General features: G+C 47.8%; 2 protein-coding genes across 4 annotated transcripts in view; both read left to right on the top strand.

Moving 5' to 3' along the window:
• Window positions 1–10,368, top strand: part of FAM219A (family with sequence similarity 219 member A) — a 97,442-nt gene extending 87,074 nt beyond the window's left edge. For 2 of the 3 annotated variants that reach the window (XM_052670114.1, XM_052670116.1), the window contains exons 4-6: window positions 572–652; window positions 937–991; window positions 2,061–10,368. In XM_052670114.1, the coding sequence (XP_052526074.1) occupies window positions 572–652; window positions 937–991; window positions 2,061–2,219 (295 nt within the window). In that variant the 3' untranslated portion in view covers window positions 2,220–10,368. The remainder of the gene's footprint in view (window positions 1–571; window positions 653–936; window positions 992–2,060) is intronic. The other variant, XM_052670115.1, reaches the window with a different exon arrangement.
• Window positions 10,369–10,476: 108 nt separating this feature from the next.
• CUNH9orf24 (chromosome unknown C9orf24 homolog) lies at window positions 10,477–16,296 on the top strand. Its single transcript, XM_052670001.1, has 7 exons — window positions 10,477–11,515; window positions 13,355–13,502; window positions 14,102–14,214; window positions 14,337–14,412; window positions 14,531–14,744; window positions 14,962–15,051; window positions 16,194–16,296. The coding sequence occupies exons 1-7, from the start codon at window positions 11,378–11,380 to the stop codon at window positions 16,294–16,296; spliced, it is 882 nt and encodes a 293-aa protein (XP_052525961.1). The 5' UTR covers window positions 10,477–11,377.
• The last annotated feature ends 418 nt before the right edge of the window (window positions 16,297–16,714 follow it).

Below are 16,714 nucleotides of genomic sequence, written 5' to 3' on the forward strand. Positions count from 1 at the left end.
ATATTCCTTTACACAGACTCCCTCAGGCAATTAAAGGTGCAAAGTCATCACCAGCCATTGTAACACTTAGGATTAACTGAAAGGCACCATAGAATAATGGGATTTAAGAAGTGCTAGTCCATCTCAACTCCTGTGCTGTGCCCACTAGCTCGAGTTTATCAGATTACTTATTGAATTTAAGAGTGACACCTTAGAAGTGCTGTATTATGCAGGATGGGTAGGGACTCAGGCAGAAAAACCAAGTACTAGACTTCCAGTAGTAGAACAGTAGTAGTGGTATGCCCCTGGCTTTCCCTGGTCTACTTCTCCCGTTTACTTATTGCAAGGGCCATGTACTCATTGCTATGGAAAAAAAAATCTGAAAAGGCAGGCAGTGTTAGGTGAGGAGGTTAATCAGAAGGACACCCAGAGTTTCCCAAGAAGTTGTCTTCCAGAGAAGAGCATGTTCCCAAGGTACATCCAGTGCAAAGCAATGAAATGGGGAAGTCTCACCTGTCATATGGCTTCGATACAACCATGTGTGTTACTGAGCTGTACTGTGTGGTTAATGGACATCCTTTAATTTTTTCAGGCTCGTCGTTCCCAACAAGGGCTATTCGTCATTAGATCAGAGTCCAGATGAAAAGCCACTGGTAGCTCTGGATACAGACAGGTATGCAAGGTGTTAATAAGATAATATGCATTACAGTGCAAGCAAGCTTTCACGACAGATTTCATAACTGGTCTATGTGTGTGTAAACAAGCAGAAAAAGGCAAGAGTAAAGAGCACTTTTTTGGAAATGTCTGAGGTTCACAAATGAAAGTTGCCCTCCAGGCTCCCTTGATATAATTTCTCTGTGCCTAAAGGACAGCTTCACAGCACTAGGGAGGACTAACTGGGGAATACAGGGCTCTCTGACTGTTTCTTTCTTTGCTCTGTCTTGTCCTCCCCTGCAGTGATGATGACTTTGACATGTCCAGATATTCCTCCTCGGGATACTCATCAGCTGAGGTGAGTTACACTCTCTCCTGCCATCCTTGTCATTAATGCTGATAGTAGAGCAACAATAAACAGTCTAGAGTGGACTTTTGAAGCCAAAAATGGCTACACAAGGTATTTACCAGTGGTGTAAACTTTGGAAGGGCCCTTGGCAGAAACTGTGCCATTTGTGCTTCTTTCTTCTCAGTGGTCTAGCTGGCTCCATCCTCACACTGGCATGACACAGACACAAGTCTGCCTAATCAGCCCTTTTGACCCATTGTTTCACTGAAGCTTTTCCCAGTTCTGCTGAGTCCACAGTGTTGCCCCACGTAGTACAAAAGCATCAACTTGTCTGTCATGGCAGTTCAGCAACTGTTTGCTTGCCAAGGATGCAAGTAAAGGATCTGAGAGTGCACTGCTATTTCCAGTCCTTATGGGGGCCAGGATTGCCTAATGGGTGTTTGCTTGGTGCAAGCAGAAATTCCAGGGAGGACTTAAAAATATGATCTCTTGTCCTCTTAAAGAGAAAAGGCAGGAAGTTTTGGGCTTGTTAATCCATTGTATTGTTTCTAAATACATTCCCAAGCTCTCCAGTGAATTAGTTGCTCAGCCTCTCGCTGCTGCTTCTGTAGGATCTGATTTTATATCCAAAGTGCTGAGCAGCCATTCTGCACATGAGGCACTGAAAACTCGTCCCCCTTGTGTCCCTTGTACCCCTTTTTCCTGGGGGAAAAATACCACTGAAGCATTTAGAAGTGTCCAAGAGTATACACCATATATAATTGTCTGGGCTATTAGAGGGCTCTATCTCAAAGGGTTGCTCCTTCAGAGCTGGCTAGATTGCCCTTCAGTCTTAGATTACAAAGAGCCAAGTGGCTTGACCACCTTTCAGCTGCTTTAATGCCCCAGACTAAGTGGTTAGACTGCCCAGTTCCCAGTTGGATTATTGTTGTTTCCTATTTCATAGACGGGAAATATCATATATATTTAACATACTATATATGGGAAATATATTCCAGAATAAGAGACCTGCTTCCTCATCCAACCTATCAGAAGAAATATGTTGCAAGTGTTTGACTGTTTGTCTCTTTGTCTGTAGCAGATCAACCAAGACTTGAACATCCAGCTGCTGAAGGATGGGTACCGGTTAGATGAGATCCCAGATGATGAGGACCTTGACCTAATCCCCCCTAAATCGGTCAATCCTACCTGCATGTGTTGCCAAGCCACCTCCTCCACCGCCTGTCACATCCAGTAGTGAGGCCGGCAGGCTGTGATCAGTGCTTTCCACTATAACTGTAAAACTTAACAGCCATTGCTTCCTCCTATGGTAGGACGTGCACCTCTTTGTGTTCATGGAGCCAGGAGAAACCCAAAAATTCATTTTATGATAGATTGATAAGTTATTTTAAACTATTGTTAAACAAAAAACAAGTTGCTCAAAGTGCCAGGCAATGCCTGACAGACCTGACTGGTCTGAAAAGTGAATGCAGAAGGGTCGAGAGACCATTCTGGGGATTTTGTAGGCACCAGAGATATTTCGTAAGGTGTTAGTTCCAGAACAGAAAGTTGGGCTACAGTTAATCCTACCTGCAAGACCAAGAGGTGTCAAGGGGTTTTACCTGAGGTCAGTTCATAGTTCATTCACTAAGCATGATTTGATCTGTGTAACCAAAATTGTACCACAACAGAGGCACAAATGGCAACAGAATAGGGCATCCTTTCTTAGGGCAGCTCTAGCTAGGACTAACACAACACAATTCATTCACTTGCAAAGAGGGCGAATAGGTGGCATTTCACTGTGAGTCAGTACTAGCTAGAGCTGTTGTGTCACATATCCAATGCAGTCTTCCTTTGGCACCACATTATCTCCAAACACATCACATTTGATCTACGATCCACCCATGCTCTGAGGGGATTCAGTCTTTGACTGAGAATGCCATACTCATGAATTCAGTTATACCGACTTCAGCTTATACTTAATTCCTGTGAGACCCATTTGTTTCCAAAAGTCTCCAACTTTGTTCAACTAAGAAAAAATGAAACTTGCTAAGACAGGAACTGAAGGTCAGTGCCGAAAAAGCTAGTAGAAGAAAGCATATTTTTACAGAGCTTGGCTGTTGATATTCTTTTGACACTGCATCTCCTGGTGCTTGTGGGAGAGATTTGTTAACTTTGTGGTGTCAGACTTTAAGGGATTTTTAAGCAACAGAAGGATAATGAGCAGATTCAGCTGGGAAAAAAAAAAAAGCCACGGGAGGAAACCTTTATTTATCACATCTCTCCCCACCTGTGAACCAAGCTTTGTCTGTTAGAGCTGTCCCTCATCAGGACCAATTGTGTCAGGAAACCTGGCATTACATTTCCTTTCTGGACTGAATTGCCAGCTCACCAACAGATTGTTTTCAACACAAAATGATGTCTGGAATTAGCAGACATGTCCTTTCCTGCTCATCTTTACACTGCTGGCTTCAGAATACATGGGACACAGATGGTGGATGAGCTGGCTTCATTCTCTGATGCCACAAGATCTTTGACACAAGCACAACTGTGTCCTTTTCTGCTCAGCCAGAAAGACTGCCTGCATTACACCAGCACTTGCTTTAGAGACTGGTGGAGGGAAAAAGTTAGGGCAGTTTTGAATTTCCTATCAGAATTCCCTGGGCCACAAGAAAGAACCGTGCCTCCACCCCGAAGTACAGATCTCCTGCCTCAGATTTACACATCATGATCTGATTCTTTAAGAAGTCTCATCTCTCTCAGTGATGAGAAGGCCCCTTAACACCATGGGTATTTTTCTGTGCAGTACAAGTCATGATGTCATGCACAGCATAAGCGTAAGAACAAGCATTCAGGACTCCTGGGCTTTATTCAGGAGCTGGCTTCAGGCAACTATGAAAGATGTTTTCCCTCTTCCTAAAACAGGACTATTGGCCCTATCTGACAACGAACAGAAAGAGACTGAGCAAGCTTGTTTACTGAGCATTTCTGCCTCCTAGTGCAGAAGCGCTGATTAACTTGTCAACTCCCCTAGGAAGAGAGTGTTCCTCAGTTAGAACTCCTCTCAATTTCTCATCATACAGCAGTGATGAGGGGGAGTATTTCAAAAGACTGGAAGCACAAAGCTTCCAGTCCCCAGTTCCTCGTTTCTTTTGTGTGAGATGAGCACATTTCTGAAAGGATGAGGGGAGCTCTAACGACACTGTGCTGGGAGAAAATATCAAGGAGTCTATTTTTCAAATGCAGAATGTGGTTAAAACTTTAAAGAAATCCCATGGTATAAGTAAATCCTGTAGCACATGGCCCAATCTCTTTAAAGGTTCACACTTCCAAAGCAGGATTTTGCAGTTCAGCATCAGTATCATATAATGTCTTCATTGTGCTTACCCTCCTGAGTCAGTGTCTGTGCCTTCCAGCCAGGCTGCACACACTCAGCCCTTCCTACAGTCCTTCCTCAGGAGCTTAGAGCATTTCTCAAGCAATGAGGTGTCTGTTTCCATGGGTCAGCCCTTTCAAACTGTAGATCCCACAGGTCACCATCACATCACTTTCATGTTTCAACAAGGATCAAAGGAGACATGCTGAGATGAGTTTCTCAGGACTGCAACTCTCTGTAACCATTGCACCATGGCACCTCAACCAAGTTCTTTTTTTGCCCCTGTTGCTGCTTTTATCTGCCTGTCACGTGGCCTGAGGCATTTTCCAGTTCCTGCAGCCACCTTCCACCCTTTGCATTGTGTGATGGGCACCTGCTTCCAGCATAACTCCCTAAAGTCCTTTGGAGGGAGATATTCACTTGCACATGGGGGGGGGGATTAATTCAAACGTTAACTAGCCCAGTGCTTCCTGCAAATATAGAGAGAAGCACAGGCCCAGAGTTCCTCCCTGCTCGCAGAAGGATTTGGTTGCACAAATAGCTGTTTTGGCATGATAGTACAGGACCATAAAATGGCAATTTTTTGGCTTCTCCTCTCTATGCTTTGTGTTCATATATTTTATTAGGGGATTAAAGTAGAAATGGTGGGGATAAGTAGTTACCTGTGTAGAGTCATTATCAGGAAGGCTGAATGAATTAAGGCATTGCACGTGTGGCTATCATAGAAAACTGATCACTAACCCTTCTGAATTGCAGCCCTTTAATCAGTTATGACCCTGAGATGTGGTTGTTGGCTTGTTACAGAACGTGATGGCCAGCCCAGCATTACATGCTAACAGCGGGTTGCGTTGGCTCTCCCTGTCTCTCTTGTGTTCAGACCTTTGTTCCAGCCGTAAGATTTTCCTTGTGCCCTCATTAAAGTTATGTTGTGGTGGGTTCCCAGGAAGGAGTACACGAATGTGGCCGCTGCTCTTTTACACCACAGCAGCAGGTTATCTGCTGCCATGGCCTGGGGAAGGTTAAAGCAAGGAGCACAGCCCCTGACTCTTCGCTGCAGCACTGTGAAGCTATACAAGCTGTAAAGATGCTGGGTGCTCTCCCAGCTACAGTTTGCTTGCAAGAAAGAGAATCATTGCTTTGCATCAGTGTTTGCACCATACCAGATGGCCTTTTCAGACCCTATTTTCCGTCCAAAATGTACTGAATACCAGAGGGAGGTATGCCACTGAGTATGAAAGGTTGCATTACTGTTCATCTAAATTAGCAAGCAATGAAGCTTCTTTATAGTGATGCCGGCGCCTACAACAAATGAATTTGATGCCTCCTAAAGCCAGACCAGCTTTTTGCTAGGATTTTAAGTACTTTTAGTCTCCAAATTACTAGAGTTTAGGCAAATCGTTTCCTCATATTAAATGTCAGCTGTGCTCTTTAGCATGAGCTGTCTTTGGACTGCAGTGTCTCAGTGCTCAACTCTGTTTCTCCAGTCTGCAAACTTCCCATTTCTAAATGTCTGTTTATCCTCCCAGTGTCAAAGAAAGTCTTTGGATAGCAGGATGTAGTCTGTTTTTCTGGTTGCTGTATAATCTTTAGCTAGCAGAAGGCTGATGTCTACACGACCCTCCCAAAGGGTCCTTTGATCTTACTAGACTTATCTCAAAGCCAGCCTTTGGAAGAAACACTGGATCAAATCTGATGTCACTGCATGTCAGCCCCCAGGGTGTACATTTGGCCCTCCAGTCTGCTATTCTCCTGTGGCCGTATTGCCTGCAGATGCCTTGCAACTGCAAAAGCAGAGGGCCAAGGCTGGAGCACAGACTTCAGAAGGGACTTCTAGATGCTGTGCTCAGCCACGGACAGGACAGACTCAGCTGCTGTGGTTTGGCTCTCCATCTCCTTTCACAGGAGACAGCTGCTCTGCTCAGCTGAGTGCTGGCTGACACACTGGTCTGAAATCCTGAGCAGAAATCTTCTCTCTCCATGCTATGTGTCCTGAGGATGGCCTGCAAACTGTACAACAGTGCACAGGAAGCTTGAAAAGTACAGCGCCCTGCATGTGACTCAGCAGCAAAATGAAGATGCTTTTGAAGGAAGGAGAGTCCCAGCTGAGCACCAGATGGAATGATAGAAGGAAAACAAGCAATAACTGGAAAGGCTGCCAAGTGCTGCCTTGGCCTAGGACAGGTCCCAGTAGTCCAAGCTTATCTGTCTCAGTACAGTGCTGATACCAGCAAGGAGCAAAGCTTGCTTTCAGATGCACACTCAAAAAACATCGTGTCCCTGAGCTGGCAGTGCAACCAAATACTACTGCAGAGACTCTACTGGAACATCAGAGTACAGAAATGAGATCTTGCTGCTTTTGGCATGTTAGATGTTTGCTCTAGCCCCAAGCAAGTCACATCCGCTCTAGATATCCATTCTCTTCTGTAGCACTGGGAAGAAATTTGCCTTCTCATGACACTACCACCTTGCATGGATGTTACTGAGCGTACAGTGGGCACCACTGTTAGGTTAACTCTGCAAGCAAGATGCAAGGAGCATGCTATTAAAGTTTTACACATATTTTCATAATAGTGCAAAAAACAGCTCTTCTTCTACCAGCTTCTGGTTGTATTCGTGTATCAATGCTGCGGAGTGGAGTTCAGTAGAGAGACTAAACAGCTTTAGGGACGATGTTTGGCAAAGATATGTTTCCCAGTTATTTTGCCTTTGCACAGCTGGCTACTGAGTGTGCATGCTGACAGAGAATGTGCAGTAACATTCAGTGGCCCAACAGCACCATCCCCTGCTAGCAGAGGTAAGGGATTTGAAAGTGCAGATGGCTTTACAACTCAGATAGTGAGCTCTAATTGAATGCCAGAGATCACCACAGTGCTCATTTGTGATATTCCCAGGGCAGTTTCATGCTTTTATTTTTAGCATTTATGTAACAATATGAGGTGTATTTGTCTGGTCTCGCCGTTTTTTCCTTTCTTCCTTCGAGCACACATGGGGTATGGCCTCTCCTACCTATACCAGAACAGGCTTTATCACCTGGCTGCTGCTGGGCTCAGCAAGCACAGGCTGCACATGCCACCCTGAATGTACCCTGGTTTTGGCCTCTGGCATCCTTCAGAACTGACTCTTCACAGCTTCTGTCTCTCTCTGCTTTTCATGTCTTTAAAGTAGATTTTCACAGTTGGTCAGAATGTCCTCTAGGTGTCCACTGGTGGCAGTCCCAGGATCACGGTGGGTAGATGCTGACTGGCTGAGCACTCCTCTGGCAGCTTGTTGGGAAGGCAAGGGCCAGGGCTAACTGAGGTTACGTGGAGCAGGACATGCAGAGTGCCATGGCACAGAGCAGAACACACACACACACCAGGACAGACTGCAGCTTTCCCTGGCACCCATAGAGAGCAACTTTTCCCATTGCTTCCCAGGCCAAATTGCCAGCAGAAACTGGTGGTGGGTTTGAGCCTTTCTGTGAAAAGCTACTTCAGCCAAAGATGCATTTGCTTCTGGAAAGAACACATCTTGCTGATCACACCCAGTCTGTGAAACAGCCATTTCCACAGCAACAAGTGATGAGAGGAGTAGTGGAATTTATCTGGGAGTGGAAGGTACAATTGAAGCCTTATTAAAATGTTACTTTCAGATGTGTTATTGGAAGCAGAGCAGTAAGCACTGGGAGAAGAAGAGCCACTGAGAGGCTGTGCTAAGTCCTGTTACTTATTGAGGTGTTTGCCCTTCCCTAGCTGCCCATTTACCTGCCCCAGGTGCGGTCTCCAGTAAGCTGTGATGTGATACAGACCCATGGAGAGGTGGAAAAACACTGCCAGCTCTCCTCACAGCAGCCCAGCAGGAGATGCAGCAAGTGTGATGGTGGGAGAGCCAGTGAGACAGCCGGGATTTCCCTTTGCCCTCCTGAGCAGCCCAGAAGAAGACTGTAGGGCTGAGGGTCACCCAGGTGATTTGAAAACCTTGGTGTGAGCCACCATCACCCTGCTAGGGTCTGGGACTCAAGATCCCTGCATGAGCCTGACACCCAGAGGAGGCACAGCTGGGACACCTCTCAGTGGTTCCCTTGTCTGCTGTGACACAAATGCTGGTATGGATGCAGGTCTGCAGGGAGAATGGCTCTAGTGGAGGACAGAGTTTTTGCAGGGGAGAAAATCCAGAAAGATATTCCCCTTCCTCCCCTTATGCACATTTATAACCATTTAAAATCCTTCCGCAGGGGCTACTGAACCTTCAGTTTAATAACAAAGGGAATGAACCACTATAAAATAGTTTTCTGAAAGGTTCTGAAAGTAGATGCCACTTGCATGCAGAGCTGCTCCGTGTCTAACGTGCGACTTCCAGACTTCAGTGCATCCTGCAGCTGAGTCCCTTTGTGTGCTGTGTGGGCTCATGGAGGGAGAGCCAGAGCTGACCATCACACCAACAGCTACAGCTTCCCAAACTACAGAAGGGTTAGGCAAGGAAGCGAGGAAAGCAGCAGCAGTGATAGAAGTATAAGTAGTTGTCACAGGTAAACTTTGGTATCTATGTACAATGGTTAGTTCTAGAATTGCAAGCCTTGTTATATTGCATACGTCCTCCTTTCACTCTTTTCTGAAAGCAGCCATCATCTTTCCCCCGTCCCCACCTTGAACTGGTGTTGGGCAACACAGGCAGTTGCACCAAAATGATTCTCAGCCCCGTCCTGCATTCTCCCCCTCCTACCCAGACCCAAAGCAGTCCAGACAGCTGTTGGCTATCACAAGTCTTAATTTTTAGCAACTCCACTTGAGTTTCTTTCTTCGTGTACTGTAGCTTCCTCCACAAGCACCCCAGCAGGGCAGTACAAGAGGCTCTGACCATGTCCCAGGAAGCTTCTTTGCCCCCTGGCAGCACCCTGCAGACATGCACCTTACTGGGAACGTATGGGTCAGTGCTGGTGAGAGCTGGCACTGCTGACCTCATGCGTCACAGCTGATGGGGATCCACCAGGGGAAGCTGGCAGGGAGTGGCTACTGTCCCTTTTCTTTTAAATTTGGAGGGAGAGGGGGATATTTTTGGCATTTAGATTATTGTCCACCTTCTAGTGGCCAAGTTCTGGGCTGCATTAATAATTGGGGTCAATGGGCTGTCTGGGCGGGTATGGAGCTTCACACCAACTTCAACAGCAAATGTCATGGCTGTATCCATGGCTGAGTTTCTCCCGTGCTGGCAAAGAGCAGGCTGTGCATCCAGCAGGCTCCAAATGACCCGGCAGGCAGGGAGGCAGCCCTCTTCTGTGTTCAGATCACGTCCATTTCATGCCCTCAGCTTGAAAGACACTAAACCCCAAGGAAATGCTTCCAAGGTCTCCTTCCACCGCGCAGTGCCTGGTGCCCAGTGGAGGCATTTGTGGGTCACTGAAAATGGGATCCTTCTGGGATATATTTAATGGAAATGCCTTTCAGGAGAGACCTCCCAACCTTTTCCTTAATCTCAGAACAGGGGATGAATTTCCAGCTGTCCTTGCATATAGTGAAACATAGCTGAAACAGCCAAATGCAAAGTAGAGTTAAATGTAGGGTTTGACCTGAATAACCTTTTAATTAGGAAGATAAATTTGTTGTAGCTTGACCTTAGTCCATGTTAGGAACCTGCTAATCATGTGACATGCGGAGTGTATTAATGCTGCACTTAACTTGGCCATTGGTTTTATTATCTGGTTTGGGGAGTTTTTCACTCCCGAAGCATCAGTCTGCATCTCGTACATTCTTTTTTTTCTATTTTTTTCCTGTTCAGAACATGTAGCACACGTTGTACTTCTGTTCTTGTCCGCGTAGAGTATTGCCTTAAACAGATCAGTTGTGTTGTGGTTTGTTTTGGGTTTTCTTTTTTTTTTTCCTACCATCAGTTTTATGCATTAATTTATTTAAAAATGTGGGGTTTTTTGGAAAAAAAAAAAAAAAAAGAAACATGTAATTTTTGTTTTTTTAACATTTTCATGGCAGTATTTATCATTGTTACTGGTTGTGTGTAGTGTAACAATTAATGATATTAAAAAGCATACATACAAAAACCAGCCTGCCAGCCTTTGTCACTGGAGGGAACTGGACAGCAGGGTGTGAGGATACAGAGCCAGGATGGTGTCCCGAGGTGCCGCAGCTCTCATTGATGCTGAAATCAGGGGTGGACTAACAGATGGACAGAGCTGATGTTCAGGCATTGCTGGTCAGTCAGGAGGGATGGAAACCTGTAGCAGTGCAGGGATGCTCAGAAAAGAGGTGTCCAAGTACGGGGCTTCCGCCCAGCATCCTGATTTGGGCAAAAAGAGCACGTGGTTTCTGTGAGTCCTCCCCTTGTGTAACCCCATTGCCTGCACTGAGCTTGGGGATCGTTCACCCACACCAGCCCTGCAGAGCTCACTATTGCAATAGCAAATGAGCCACACAAGGTGACCTTAATCTCCCTTTTTAATGAAAAAAAAACCAACCCAACAACTTAACACATGGAGAGCTCCCCAGAGCAGGCAGTAATTCCTCTTCATACCCCAAAACCACAGAGCAGGGTAGGAGCCCAGTGCCCTGCCTTGTGGTGGCTGGAGCAACGTGGTGCTGCACTGCATTTTTCAAGGCAAAGAGGAGAGAGAGGGCCTAGAAACCCAAAAATGCCTACAAGCTATGGTCCTGCACCTCCCAAAATACAGTTACCTTGACTGGGATCAGCTGAAACTGTTTCTTATCCTTGTTAATCTAATTGCCTGTGGGAGGGGGAGGAAGGCTGGGATCAAGGGAATGCAGCAGTGCCCACTGAGGCAGGGATGCTGGTTGCAGGGAGCTGTTACTGAGCACTACTCCAGGACTCGGTATCCTTTGGAACACACCATAGCACTGACAGAATGTGTCCCCGTCTCCCTTCTCCCACACTGTGATGTCACCAATGACATACAGACCACAAAGACCTAAAGGAGCCTCCAGAACAGAGGCACCGGGGCCCCATTCCCTTTCCACACAAGTTCTCCAGCCCTGTGCAGTGCCTGTAAGCCACCCCAAGATCCACCAGGATCCAGCATCCCTGTGTGCAGCACCATGTTCCTCTTTGCCCAAAAGCACAAGACCCCTGTCAGCACCTACACCGATGCTTACCGGCCACCATGCTCCATGAAAAAGACCATCTATGAGAAGGCTCCACTGCAGCTATGGAGAGAAAACAAATTTGTGACCCAGGTAATAGCCTCGGGGTTTCTTCCCTTACCTGGCTGAGGATGCTCAGGGCTGGGTGAGGTGTGGCACAGGGGAACTCATGGGTTGCCTCAGTCTCCATATCAGGGGATGCTCGTGTTCCCTGGTCAGCAATATGTCTGTGCTTGTGGCTTCTGTTGGAAATATCCAAATAGTTTTCCAGGACGGTATCTCCGATAAAGCAGATGTTATTCGCAATGGCAATGGCGGGCCTCCTGCAAGCAGGAGAGCACCCAGGAAACAGTGTTCCATCTTTTATCCCCTACTGCCTGATGCTTACCTCCTTGTCCCCTGGCTCCTCATTGGCTGAGTACTGCAGGTTCACAGTCTTCTCAACGCTTCACTAATCATACACATACCAAGTAAACACAAATCCTTGCCACCCAAACATGGATATCTTCATTGGTTAATTGCCTTCTAACAATTGCTTTCTTAACAAACATCTGGACGTAACTTTTCGATGCCTGCTTTACAACATAAACGTAAACATAACCTCTTAATTGTTTAATTACCTCCTAGCATTTGTGCCCTTTACACTGGGTCATTGTTTTGGTCATCCATCTGTCCTTGCACAGAGATAAGCTTGGAAGGAGGATAGAGGGGAGTATCTTGGAGCCTGCCTATGGCATCCTTAACATTCCACAGAGTGGGACAGTTCTGCTTTGTGAAAGGCCGTGACTCCTTGAAAGCTTGTTAAATGCATTTCACTTCAGCTGTCCTAATGAACAACCTTACAATATGTTTCCTAGTTCAGAATACTATACCCACATTGTTTAGAACATTTAAAGCCTATTGCAGCTTTGTGAGAAAGAATTTGTCACGCAATTTGGTAACTATATTTCTAAACTATGTTTCAAATATGTATATGGGATTACTAATATGTATATGGGATCAGCTATTTCTAAGGATATGCTACAGCTTTCTTCTTTAGATCAATTGCCCTTTTCCTCATCCAGTGCAGAAACAACATTTTTACTTTCCACATTTCTTGTCCCCTGGGCTTGGTGTGTGTCTGTGGAGTGTGCTTATGGGGCAGACAAGCACAAGCTCTCACACATTTCCTGACCATCAGCAGGTTTCAGAGTGCATCCACTGGGAAGGGGGAAATGAGGCAGGGCATCCAGGTGATGTGGTTGTGATGGGGGCAGATGGATTCCCCAGCTCGCAGCCCTGAGGCTTGTCCAGTCCTGAGTGTGGCAGAACATCTCCCAGCCCTGCTCCTGGAGGAGGACAGACCTCTGAGACATGATCTTGTTAGGGAGGTCCCTATGGTCCACAGCCATATGGTTCTCCCCACACAGTCTAGCCACCAGGCAGGCTCTGATGTGAAGCATACCACAGAATGGGTTATCTCTTGCAGCCTCATTAACGTGTGTGTTATAATTAGAGAGCCAGCAGAGGGCATGGAGAAGGATGTCACAGCTACTAAGAGACAGAAGCATCTCCTGCAGCCCAGGCATCCTGGCACACCCCAGTCCTTTTGGCCTCTGCCAGTTGCAGGGCTTTATCCCACAGCTTCTTTCCCTACCTCTGCTGGCCTTATACGTAGTGGCCCTGTTGTCCCCACACCATCCTCTGCTTTGCAAAGCACCTGGATGTCCCAGACACTACAAATGCAGAAGAGAAGAGGTAGTGGTACCCAGCCACTCTCTGTCCCCAGCGCACACCCTCTATGCAGATATTCACCCTCCTGGTGAGTTCTGGGGCGTGTCTCCAATGTTAGGTCCTGCCTGATAATCAGTGATTGGCTTCACCACATTTCCCAGTGCTGATAAAGGCAGGTGCATCACCTGGGTATCTCACCTCACTTTCCACTGTCTTTAGGGATTAACAGTGCCCCAGGAGCAAAATATGTCTCACCAAGGTCAGCCTGAGAAGCTGATTAAGGCTGTGATGCAGGAGTATTTGTACCGGAATGCCATTGACCCCACTGCTTACTGGCCTGAGAAATATTGGCTGACCAAACCTGAAGGTACTGTAAGTTCCCACCTGTCCCCCTCTGTCACACAGGGCCTCACGTCACTGAGGGCCACAAGGCAGGGAGCTGCCAGTTCTAGGTGCAACTCTGCCCACCCCTCCTTTTACGTTCTGCATTTCCCCAGTGGTGGCAAAGTGGCCGTCACTTGCCATCTGTGCTTGTAGCTTGGCTGTAACCACCTGTCAGCATCCCCATGTGAGCCCTCTTGGGCTCACCCCACTGGTAGCCCCTCAACACCTACTGGTGCTCAGTGATGCTGAAGGACACGTCCCTCCTGGCTCCCACGGTTGGGTTGAGACGAGCTGGATTGGGCTGGAATGGACATACCCTCCTTCATTCTCAGTGCCACCATTCACCCTGCCTCCATTGTCTCTTGACCAGTGGAATGGAGGTGCTGGCACTCATACCTATGAAGGTCCCGATGGCCCTTAACAAGGACCCCAGCAGCAGCACCTCTCAAGTGCCCCTGAACCCACGGTGTTGTATCTGTGAGACTCAGAGAGCAGATGGGATGTTCCAGCTGTGTCACACATCCCCGACCCCACTGGCAGCCATCTGCCCCACAGGTCAGTCCTGTCTGTTTCTCATTTCAGAGAAATACAGCCCAGTTTTTGTCAATGAGGACAAATACATCACCTGGCGAGCAGGACCCTACAACAATGCAGCCTGGAACAAGTACAGCACCTACCTCCCCCTGCCACCCAAGGTAGAATCTGGCCCCTTTTACTTTACCCCTGCAAAACTGGAGCTACCTCGGGTGCCATCAGCACCCTGGGCTCTGTTGTGACATGGTGGCAATGCTACAAAGGCTGCAATCACTCCTTGCAGGAGAAGAGAATGGAGACTTTTCTTCAAAGCATACCTGTGCCATATCCCCCGAAACCTGCCTGCCTCAACCAATATGGTAACTGCCCTCATCCAGAGCTCCAGCTGTAGCTGTGCCTGTGCCATGCCAGTGGCCATCTGCTTGATCAGATGCCTGCTCCTCCTTTTTGCTACCCTCTCTGTCCTTCTGCTTGCAGAGAGGGAGGTGGTTGGTGACATGCTGCGCAGGCTGTCGCGGCTCTCACCATCGTCCCTGCAGCCTGTGTACACTATGTCAGGGAGGAAACCCTTCCAAGGCTATTACAGCCCATGCTCCGGTCGCCACTACTGCCTGCGAGGGATGGACTACTATGTCGATGGGGACCCTGCCATCAGGAAGCATCTCCATGCGCTAGCAGAACAGACTGTAAGGTTGAGCTGGGCTGGGATGGGCTGTGAATGGATCAGTGAGTGTTTTGGTTTGGACCGGGATGGCTTGGATTCAAATGAGCTGGGCTGAAGTGAGATGAGTTGGGTTGGGTGGGCTAGGATGAGATGAGTTGGTTGGGATGAGCTGGGTTGAGTGGCTTGGGAAAAACAGCCCTCTATTCTCAGGACCACCGCTCACTCTGCCTCTTGTCTCTTGCAGGAGCATCCCATGTTGCAATTACAGCCCTATGGTGACGTTCTGTGCACCTACACATCACCCCCAGCCATCATACCCATACATGAGCCCTAGGTATGAACACAGTATGTGTGAGAGTGCTCCAGTCAAAGGCAAGTTGCCCTGGTGCAAAGCTATTATTTTAGCTACCACCAGCAAGGGGCTAGGTCCCTTTCTGTTAGGGTTTGATGCAAAATTGCTCAGAGGATTGTTCTGGGAGTGATGGTGCAGAAAGCAGATCCCGAGGGGTAGTGGATCCCATTATGGTGGTCAGTCAGTAACAAGTTCCTCCATCTTACAGATTAAGTAGGCCACAGCCAGGCAGAGCAGGCATCATTGTGGTGCTGAGCTGGAGCCCATTATTGCTATCTGTGAAGAAGAAGCCGCTAAATTTCATCCCTCAAAGGCAGGTGTTGCTGTGCTTGATTGCATCCTGGAGTCCTTGGGACTGCACAGCACCCAAACTCTCGGTGGTGCCCCTAAACCTGGCTGTACATGGCTTAGCACCAAACAGATTTTGGTGCCACATTCGTGCTGCCTGTGTAGCTCTTGTGCTTTCTGCCGTCGCCTGCTTTTGTCATCCAAGGATCCGTTCCCCAGTCATGCTGCCCTTTACACAGTAATTAGCCATGTCCTTCACCCGCTGCAGATCCTTAATCCCTGTGTGTTTATCTTTGGGATCTTTCCACTGCAGAGGCAGTTTTTTCCCTAGAACAACCCTCAGGGAAGCAGCCAAGGGAGAGAGGAGGCTGTTCTCCAGCATAGTTGTTGCTGTGCTACTGCACCAACTAACTGCCTGTGATCCAAAATTAGGAGTTAGGCTTGCAGAAAATGATTGGCCTTAAATTTCTGAGGCCAGAAACTGAAAACAAACAAGGACAAGGAGCACTGAGGTCTCCATAGTTGTCTGCACGCCCAAACCTTGGTGGGATGATTCTCAAAGTCTTCTCCACTGAGAATAAGGTGTATTTTCTTGAACTCACATGGGTCTGGAAGCTAAGATTTTAGGAAAATGACAGTGCAAGGAGTGGGGGTGGCAGGGAGAGACCTCACTGAGGTGACAGTGCCAGGGATCTCAGCTCCACTGTTCGGCTTCAGTACCCAGAGGTGCTGATAGGGGATGGGAGGCTGTGTGGGCAGTGCTTGTCTCTGCAGTGCTGGCAGCCAGAAGCAGAATTTCATCCTGCCCATGTAGCAGCGCATGCCTCCTCTCCTAGGTGGGACTCCAGCCACTTCAAGAAGCTGGGAGGAGTGCAGAGAGGCAGCTACACCATCCACCCCGAGTTCACCTCAGAGATGTACCACGCACCTGCACATTAGTGGAAAGTGAAGATGAGCTCTCAATAAAACCTTTGGACAACCACCCCTGGCAGCTCAGTTCCTACAGAATGAGGAACTCCCTGCAAAGGGGAGACCAGTAAATGTTGTGACCTTGGGCTACAATTGGACAAACCTTGGTTACGGGTGTCCCATCCCTGGAGGTGCTCAAGGCCGGGTTGGATGGGGCCCTGGGCAGCCTGAGCAGTGAGGGCAACCAGCCCATGGCAGGGGGTGGAGCTGGGGGGCGGTTGAGGTCCCTTCCAACCCAAGGCTTTACAGGGTTCTATGCTTCTGTGATTTCCAGGAGCTATTAACGCAAGCTACAGACCGAAGCACGCAAGAAGAGCTTTCAGGGCACAGTGACACCTCCAGAAATAGAAGCGGCCATCCATCCCGCACTCCGGGCACGCTTTCTTTT

The sequence above is a fragment of the Tympanuchus pallidicinctus genome, unplaced genomic scaffold (genome assembly GCF_026119805.1).
Source record: "Tympanuchus pallidicinctus isolate F22 unplaced genomic scaffold, pur_lepc_1.0 scaffold9, whole genome shotgun sequence".
Classification (NCBI taxonomy): Eukaryota; Metazoa; Chordata; class Aves; order Galliformes; family Phasianidae; genus Tympanuchus; species Tympanuchus pallidicinctus.

What these genes read in the sequence shown, in the direction of transcription:
- CUNH9orf24 (XM_052670001.1), top strand. Translation starts at nt 11,378, where the DNA reads ATGTTCCTCTTTGCCCAAAAGCACAAGACCCCTGTCAGCACCTACACC. An exon ending in AAAACAAATTTGTGACCCAG is followed by an intron (nt 11,516 to 13,354) that starts GTAATAGCCTCG and finishes CACTGTCTTTAG; the next exon opens with GGATTAACAGTGCCCCAGGA. An exon ending in TGCCTGCCTCAACCAATATG is followed by an intron (nt 14,413 to 14,530) that starts GTAACTGCCCTC and finishes TTCTGCTTGCAG; the next exon opens with AGAGGGAGGTGGTTGGTGAC.